This window comes from Accipiter gentilis, chromosome 6 (genome assembly GCF_929443795.1).
Source record: "Accipiter gentilis chromosome 6, bAccGen1.1, whole genome shotgun sequence".
NCBI classification, from domain to species: Eukaryota; Metazoa; Chordata; class Aves; order Accipitriformes; family Accipitridae; genus Astur; species Astur gentilis.
This window is the reverse complement of record NC_064885.1, coordinates 7675955-7684637: the sequence shown is the minus strand read 5'-3', so window position 1 is coordinate 7684637 and position 8683 is coordinate 7675955. Positions and strand designations below refer to the sequence as shown.

The window sequence follows — 8683 nt, the reverse complement described above, 5'->3', positions numbered from 1 at the left end:
TCTCCTACCTCTTCACTTTTTCTCTCAATTTTTAAACTAGCGTGCTTGATTCTCCCCAGCCTCCCCCAGCAGCAGCACCTACCCCTCAAAACCAGTTAGCCCAGGCTCTGGTTCTGTTATTTATAGAGCCTGGGAGCCATGGCATTGCTGGCACCTGTGCTATGGTCATTTAAAGACAGCTGGTGGTTGGGGGAGTTGCTATAGATAAAGGGGGGGGGGGGGGGGGGGGGAGCTTTTATTTCTGTTTCTTTTACTGCAGTTCCTGAGCAGGCTCTGGTGCTTTCCTCAGTGTCCCTGCTGGTATTGGGCTGTGCCGTGAGCTGAAAACTCCTGTTTGTCTTTGTGTGCTTCCAGAAGCACCCTTGGGTGTCAGTAGCTGGCAAGGTTTTTCCTTACTGGGACCAGTGAGGAGGGGAGAAGCTCCGGAGGGGTGTTTGCAAGCAGAAACCAGCAGCGCTTCCCACCAAACGGGTCCAGAAGTCAGACCCGTTTGCTTGCAGGGTCTTTGCTGGGCCTGGTGGGGAACCAGGGGCCAAAATCCCCTGGGAAGCCCCTCAGCAGGGGGGGGGGGAGAGCGGTGGTGGTTGGAGGGGCTGGAGGTTGCCCAGGAGTTTAGATGTGGGTCTGTGCAGCCACTAGATGGGAGTGCAAATATGAGTCCTGCCTGGTTCTTCCGCTGCCTGCAGGAAGCAGGAAGGGGAGCGGGCAGGGGGCTGGGGTCAGGGCCCCTGGGCAGCCGGGCTTTGGGCGCTGAGGGGAGCGGGAGGTGCGTTTGGGGGTGTAAAGGGAAGGCAGGGCGGTGAGGATGGGGTGGGAAACTCGTTGGAGGCTTTTCTGTGTTCACACGGGCACGTCTGCCCCGAAGGGCTCTGCTAAAGATAGCTGGGATGGGGATTCGCTCGCTTGCTGTTGAGCAGGAGCTGGCTGCAGGATTTGGGGCTGTTTGGCCCCAAAGGGAGACTAAACCCTCACCGTAACCACCCATCCCAGACACAGACTGGGTAGCGTCTCCCCAGCACGTGTAGCTCCGGGGGCAGGCACCATCCGTGTCAGGATGGTGCCAAATCCACTCTCCCATCTCCTCCGCAGGTCTCCTCTCCTCCTGGCCCTGTGGTGCTGCGTCCTGGGGGGGCTGAGGACATGGTGGTCCTGCGGGCCGGGCTCTGCCCTGGTCTCACCGAAGAGATGATCCAGCTTCTCAGGGCGAACGGCATCAGGACAGGTAACGGAGCTGCAGCGGGGTCTCCGTTTGGGGAATGTCATCCCCTGCACGTTTGGGGTGGCACCGTGCTCTCCTCCTGTGCAGAACCCATCTGCCAGGCTGGGTGGTCTGGGCTGTGGGGCAGCCCCTGGAAAATATCTCCCACCTCTGTGGCTTTGGCTTGCAGCCCAGAAGCTGCAGTGGGGAGTTTTCTTAGAGCCCTGTAAAGAAAAGGAGGGTGGGCACAGGTTGTCTGCCACGAGCACGCTGGGTATTGACTGCAGGAGCCTGGGGGGCTGCAGCTCCAGTCCCTGTGCCAGGGAAGGGCACCCTGTACCCTGGAAGGGTGGTATTGGTGCAATATCCCTCCTGTGTCCTCCTTGCTGGGTGTCTTCTGAGTCCCTCTGGGTGGATGTGATGAGTCAGGACTTCTCCATAGGAGCAGGAGAGTGTTAGGACATGGTAGGGGTCTCTGGAGAGGCCCTCTGAGGGGCAATCAATTGAAGGCTTCTAGAAGGCATTTCAGGAGAGTTTGTGAATTTTTCCCTCTGAAAAATGCCCAAGTGCCTGGCACACTGCACCCTGGGCACCTCCTGCTCTTAGAGGGGGAAGGAAAGACTTCAAGGGGATTCTTTACTTGCTCTGAGAAGCTGGAATAGAGCTGAGAAAAACACTATTTTATTCTTGTTAAATGGAGTCTGTGAGATCCTGTGGGTGCTGGAGCCATGGATTTTGTAATCCTTGTTTTCCCTATAAGAATTGCTTTTTACCACTTTTTTTTTTTCAACCAGTAACATACACCTGTCTGAAAAAATGAATCTTGGAGTGGTTCCTGGGAGCAGAGATGGGGCCACTAGTGGTTCTAATTTCTGTGGCTTTAGCCCTTCCTGGCATGCCCAGGGCTGGCACTTCGGGTCAGTCACTAGCCCCGTGAGACTGTGGTACGCTGGGAGAAGAAGACTCTCTAGGCTGGCCCTAGCTATCAAATGGCACTGGGCAGCTCTTGAGCAAAACAGGGAGAACTTTTACCAGTTTCTCTCCCTGATCTGTTTTGCAGGAAACAATTTGTTTTGCAATGGGTAGCAGGGCCATCTCGGAGGAAAAACTTTAATACTTCAATTTGTGGGGCATCCTGCTCATCCACTTGAAGTGTTGGCAGAGGGCACACACATTTTGCCTGTTGGTGCCCACAGGCAGGTTTTGTTTAAGCTGGTCATGTTTGTGGTCTGTCCAGCTTTGGCTTCCAACTTCTTGTTCCTCATGTTATTTGCAGTGGTGGACTTTGTGTCATCAGACCTGGAGGACATTGCCCAGAAGTGTTCCCTGTCTTACAAGGTAAAGGGTGACTCCGAAGTCTTGGTATGTTAACTGGGGAGCTCAGAGCTCTTCAGCTCATGGCTTGGATGGGCTTGTCTTGGGGGGGGGACCTTCTGCAGCAGATGTTTTTGGCCCTGGACTTCCTCAGTCCCGTTTCCAGACATCTCTCTGCCCACCAGGCACTGGTTGCAGTGAGACGTGTGCTGCTGGCCCAGTTCTCTGCCTTCCCTATCAATGGAGCAGACCTCTATGAGGAGCTCAAGAGCTCCACGGCCATCCTGCCCACTGGGAGCCCGAGGTGGGTACATTACCCGGCGAGCCAGCGGGTCTGCCTGGGGCTGGGCTTGCTGCAAAAGGCCATGGTTGCCCAGTGCAGGCTTTGAATTTCAATGTGGTGATGCCCTGAGCAGGCTCAGTGGTGTCCAAACCATCCCCAGCAGCTGTTTTAAAAACTTCCAGCCGCAGCCTGGCTCTGCCTTTTGTGAACAAGAGATGAGTATTCTTCATGTCCTCCGACTGCAAAGGCAGCCGGTCTGTGTCCCTTGAGGGAATGACATTGCCGTTGTCCTTGCACACCTTTTGCGAAGTGGTTGTGTGTCTCACTTCCAGACTAGACAGCATGCTGCCTTCACCCTTTCTCTTGAGGGCTCCAGAGAAGAGGGTTATGAACGTGGGGGGACTGCTGAGTGATGATGGTCCAAACTGTCTAGATCAGGCATGGAAATGAGTTACTCTATTGCATACCCTTATTTCTTCTTTTCCCCTGTCGTCTCGCTGGGTTGTTACAGTGACTATGCCGAGAAACCCTGGGTATTCAAACCTTGCTCCCAGGACCACAGCTCTTCTCTAGCTCAGGACTATCCTCTTGTAGCCCCCATGCTGCAGATCTGCTGTTGCCCACCATGTGGAGAGGGAAGGAGCAGAGCCTGAAGCACTTGTCTCCATTTGGGAAGGGGACTCTAGGGACCAATATCTGGGGCCTGCTGCTTCCTGATACCCCTGCCGTTCTGGCTGAAGGGGTGTTGATAATCCCACCTTGTGTTCAACCTCTAGCCTGGACCAGCTGCTGGACTCCGGGCTGTACACAGGGGAAGTGACAGAGCTCATGGGAGCTCCAGGCAGTGGGAAGACGCAGGTGAGTGGGACGGAGGAGAGAGGAGAGGACAAGTAGGATGAAGATGATGCCTTCAGGCATGTGAAGCAGAGAGACCTGGGAGGTCTGGCTGATGCCCAGTCCCTGCCTCTCCAGGTGTGCCTGGGCATTGCAGCCAGCGTGTCTCTTGGCCTCAAGCAGCATGTCCTGTTTCTTGACTCCACGGGGGGGTTCACAGCCTCCCGACTCTACCAGATACTTCGAGCCCGGGCAGAGGATGGAGAAGAACAGGCAAGTTCCCCTGGCGCTGGTCCCTCCACTCACACTGAAACTGCCTTGGCTCTTGCCAGCAGACAACCCTCAGAGGTGGTTTGTCTGTCCAACTCTGCCTTTGTCCTCATGGGCTTTTTTGGGTCCAAACTCTTCCTCCCATGGCTGGGTGGGTGCCGTGCTCAGGGACAGACACTGCACTTTGGTTTGTTTTTTTTTTTTCCTGGGGAGAAGGGGAGAGCTTGCAGTAGTCACTCACACTTTCGTTCCCTGAGCTCAATTCACGTTGCTTCCTCCATCAGTGCAGTGGGGACAACGGTGTTCATGGGGTGGAGGCAAATATGGAAGACATAAGGGTCCCTGGCTCCATGGCATGGTATAAATGCAAAGAGCTGGTAGCAGCTGGAGCTGGAGGGAATGAGGCTGTTGGTGATACCACTTTGTGCCGCAGCTAGAGGCTCTGCAGCGGATCCAGGTGGTCCGTGTGTTCAACATCTATGAAATGCTGAGCGCCTTGCAGGAGCTGCGGGATCGCCTCTCCCAGCAGGTAGGAGCGAGGGTCTGGGCCCTTCTCCCTTCCCCAGTGCTGCAAGGAGGGCAGGAGGGCTTGTGTGCCTAATGAGTGATGCCAGATCACCCTGCCCTGGGGACGTTTGAGCCTCTCTGCAGCTCACGGCCTCCAAAACTGCAGGATTTGTTACTCCACATTGCACACAGTGCCTCCTTCTTCCAGGTTGTGAGCTCCATGGGACCTCTCAAGATCGTAGTGATTGACTCGGTCTCGGCTGTGATTTACCCGCTGCTGGGCGGCAAGCACTCAGAGGGTGAGTTGCTTCGTTAGGATGTGCAATGAGGTTGCAGACCTCTCTGCTCATCCTGAAGAGCATCTTCCTTCCATGTATGCTGTGCCTGGAGCTGGGGCAGGATGGATGTGGGTGCAACTGCTCCCAGCTTTTCCTTTGGGACTGGGTAAAAGGAGAATCTGTTTGCAGTGTTATCAGCAAACATTCAAGCTGGCTGTGGCTGTGCAAACTCATGCTGGTGGTCTGAAACCCAGCCAGGGAACAGAGGAGGCACTGAACTGTTTGCCCACAGACTAAAACCTCTGCTTACAGTGTCACAGATACATCATGGTTGCTGGCACAGTTTGCAAAGCTCCCCTGAGCCTCTTTCTGCCAGAAAGGACCATAAATCAGGAGTGAGGGGCTTTCTGCTGGCTGAGATGCCAAGGAGGCCCCTCAAACACCTTCCAGAGGGTCTTGCACACCTGGGTGGCAGCCAGTGCTATCACAGGAGGTCCCCTTGAAGCCATGGGCTGTAGGAAATGAAGCTGTGAGCTGGAGTCCTGTACCTGTTAAATCAACCTGGCCAGCTTTGTCTGGAGCTCCTGGTGCTTTTATAGGGTTTTTTGGCCTCAGGGCTTTAAGATGGGAAAGGAGGGGGTGGGACAACTTGGGAATTGCTCTGTCCATGCAACACCCATTTGGCCAAGGTGCCCTGGAGCGTGCAGTTGTAATGGGTACATTGGGGTGTTGGTAATGGAAACGGGTTGAAGGTGTCCATGAACACCAGCACTGGCACTAAATCTAGTGCTCGTGCAAATCTAGATGTCGGCTGGTTCTAAAATCCACTTTGGCGGTTGATCCCCAAATGCCCAAAGCTTTGTCCTCCACCAGGTTTGGCCATCATGATGCAGCTGGCCAGGGAGCTGAAGACACTAGCCAAGGAGTTCAGCATTGCCGTTGTGGTGAGTGTTGCCGCACCTTGTCCTTTGCGTGCTGGTGTGTGCCGTGGCGAGGAGCCCTGGAGAGGCTTTGGAGCCCTTGGGAGGGGGGGACCCAGCTCCCGGCTAAGAAGGAGCAAAGAGGCCTGTATCCCTCAGTGCTCTGCTCCCTGATGTAGCTCTGCTTCTCTGCAGCCTGCAGATATCTTGTTCCATCAAGCGTGGAGCAAGAACAGGGCTGATTTGGTGCCTGCTTTTATTGCTGTCCTCAGTCAACAAGGCATTCACTTGATTGAGCAAGGTAGAGTTAAGTACAGACAGATTAAAAGGTTGTTTGTATTTATTTTTGATATAACACCATTCATTTAAGGGGCTGGCCAGCTTACTAAGTAACCTCTTGCTTAGTTACCTTGGAGGAACTGCAGGGCATTGCATCATCCAGAAGGAGCTGGGGACTGGAAGGGGGCCCTGCTCTAGTCCTCCCCAGCTCTCGGCCAAGCAATTGCATTTGCTTCAATGCACCTGGACAAGTTGCTGGAACCACAAATTAAGGTGTTTGAATTGGGAAGGCCACAACAGAAAATGGTGGTCTGCTGAACCTGGCACTGGAAGGCATTGAGACAGTCCTGCCCTTTGCTCTGACTAGCAATAAAGTGACAAGGACGGGGTGCCTGGAAGGACGCTTGGAGGCTCCAGGTTAAACTTTGCAGGTGGCTTCAGCACCAGGAGTCACTGCAGCTTGCAGATAGGAGTGAGGTCCTACCTGAGTACATGTCTGGGACGGTTGCGTGGGATACGTTTAGAGGGGATGGCATGGGTGTGCTAAGAAGGAGGGCTCAGGATGGAGAAGAAAAAACTTCATAGAAGTAGCAGACTGGCCATTATCTCCCAGTGATCTCCGGTGTTTCATTACAGAGTGGCACTGCTTTTCCCAGGCACCGATTAGCCTGTTTGTGTTGCAGGTGACTAACCAGGTGACAAGGGAGAGCAGCACTGGTCCACTGAAGCCAGCCCTCGGCCGCTCCTGGAGTTTTGTGCCCAGCACCCGGGTGCTGCTGGAGAGCAAAGAAGCCACATGGGAGAAAGCCACCACGCAGCGTGTCGCTTCCTTGGCAAAGTCATCCCGGCAGGTGAGGCTCCCTGGACCAGTCCTTCTGGTAATGGAGGAGAAGCTATGTGACATGGACCTGGCTTCGGAGCAGAGGGAGGCTCCTTCTTGGGGTAGGGCAGGATCAGGCCTTACTGGGTGACCCATGGCAATGGAAGAGGAGCAAACGCCAGCCTGGTTGTATGCTACGGAAGAGAAGAGCATCTCTTCCCAACAGCCTGAGCTTGTATTTTATAGGCATGTTAAATGAGTGGCACCACTTCCAATCCAGGTCATTGTGTTCCTTGTGCTTGTCTCGCTCTCCTGATTGCACGTGGGCAGAGCTGGCTCCGACACCTGCAGAGGTGACTTTGGCTTGAATCCTGCCTATGTACGGGGCAGTGCTGCCTGGGCCTCCTGGCTCTGAGCCCGCTCTGTGGCCTCATCCAAACGGGTTTGGATGTGGTGGCATGCTGGACAGCAAAACGCATCCTGGATGTGCTAAATAACAGCGTGTCTGGGGATCTCTCGGAGCAAGATGTTCTATCTTTGCTAAATTGCATTCTCTATTTGTATCTCTGTGTTCAGCAGACCCACTTAAAATGAGGGCACCAGCAGAAAGAAATCGTCAAGGGGATGTAATTGGGGATTTTTGGCTCTGGGGCAGGTGATGGAGTGATGTACAAGTTTGCCCTTAGAGTCCCAGCAGTGTGAGGTGAAGCTCCTCTCTGTTTCTCCTGGCAGCCAACAGGGATACAGGTGGAGCTGGATATTGGAAATGGTGACGTGCAGGAGCTGAGCCCAGCAACGCCGACACAGGGGCTCTGATGTGGGTGGAAAAACAAACGTCAAGGTCCAAGAGAGCTGCAAAAAAGCAGACAAGCACACTGAAGGTTTTACAGACTGCCTCAGAATCCTGCAGCCCTGGGAAGGACCAACACGAAGAAGCTCTTGTTCTTCTGTGCTGCAGGGAAAATGAGTGTGGGGTTCCCTGGAGATCTCTTTGCCTCAGCAGATGCTGCCTGCAGTGGCTGGGCTGTGTGGGCAGCATGACAACTGGGTTCTCTCCTCTGCTGCAGGCTTGGCTTCAACCAGCAGAGCCAGCCCTGCCCTAAGGTGTTGGCCTGGGACCAGCTGGCATGTCCCTGCACAAACCCATGACTCCTTGTGCTGGGTTTGTTTCCCCATAACTCGCTGTCCCATAGTCCTTGGGCAGTCCACTGTGGTCTTGGTTCTGAAATAAAAAAATGTTGTACACTGCTGTGGTTGTTGAGAGCTGGAATTCAATTAATGGCGACTGCTGTTAACTTAATTAAAATTTTGAGGTTTAGTCCCTAGCAGGACTGGAGTGGGACATGTTGTTGATGAGCTGGGACATAATTGGATGCTTGATCTGCCACCTCCCCAGAGTAACACCAGACCCTGTAGGGAGCTGCTGGTATTTTGGGGGCACTACTGTGCTGCATAAACAATTGCTGTTAACTGATGGTTATAATCTGGATCAGCTGGTGTGGATGAGTCCTGACTGACACCAGCTGGCCCTGTCTAATGCTCAAGGACCTACTACTCAATTGCGTGTGGTGAAGTTTAAAATAATGTCTCCTTGCTCCAGTGCTTTCCAGCTGCTCTTATCTGCTCTGGGCAACCTCCTGGGGGCTCATGCAGTGCCAGGAAGGAGATGGGAGGCTGGGACGGAGCGTGGCCTCTCCTCTTGATCCCAGTTGCCCTAGTCACCCTTGCCCTCTACTTAGTGAGAAACCTCCTTGGCAGGTGAGCTGAGCTACGGCTTGCACTTCCAAGGCTGCTGATGTAGATTTTGGGGGCTGGGACACATCAGGGCATGCTTGTTAAGCTAATAACACAGCAGTACAGCTCCTGGAGCCTTCTAAGGCTGTGCTGGGCAAAGAGGCATCTGAGTTAGCCGGAATTCGGGTTCTAGTTTCTCCAGAGTAGACATAACACTGTACAGCCCTGTATTCTGAGCAAATAGCT

The 8683-nt window shown here is 54.0% G+C and overlaps 1 protein-coding gene across 2 annotated transcripts; it reads left to right on the top strand.

Annotated features, from left to right (window-relative positions):
* Window positions 1–691: 691 nt before the first annotated feature.
* Window positions 692–7964, top strand: RAD51D (RAD51 paralog D). Of its 2 annotated transcripts, XM_049803332.1 has the most exons (11): window positions 692–766; window positions 1090–1222; window positions 2475–2536; window positions 2698–2816; window positions 3572–3653; window positions 3768–3902; window positions 4333–4428; window positions 4615–4705; window positions 5558–5628; window positions 6567–6734; window positions 7436–7964. In XM_049803332.1, exons 2-11 carry the CDS (start codon window positions 1141–1143, stop codon window positions 7517–7519), a joined length of 990 nt encoding a protein of 329 aa, XP_049659289.1. In that variant the 5' UTR covers window positions 692–766; window positions 1090–1140; the 3' UTR covers window positions 7520–7964. The 2 variants fall into 2 exon arrangements, with proteins under 2 accessions (XP_049659289.1, XP_049659288.1); XM_049803331.1 differs by lacking the exon at window positions 692–766 and having other exon boundaries at window positions 1002–1222.
* The last annotated feature ends 719 nt before the right edge of the window (window positions 7965–8683 follow it).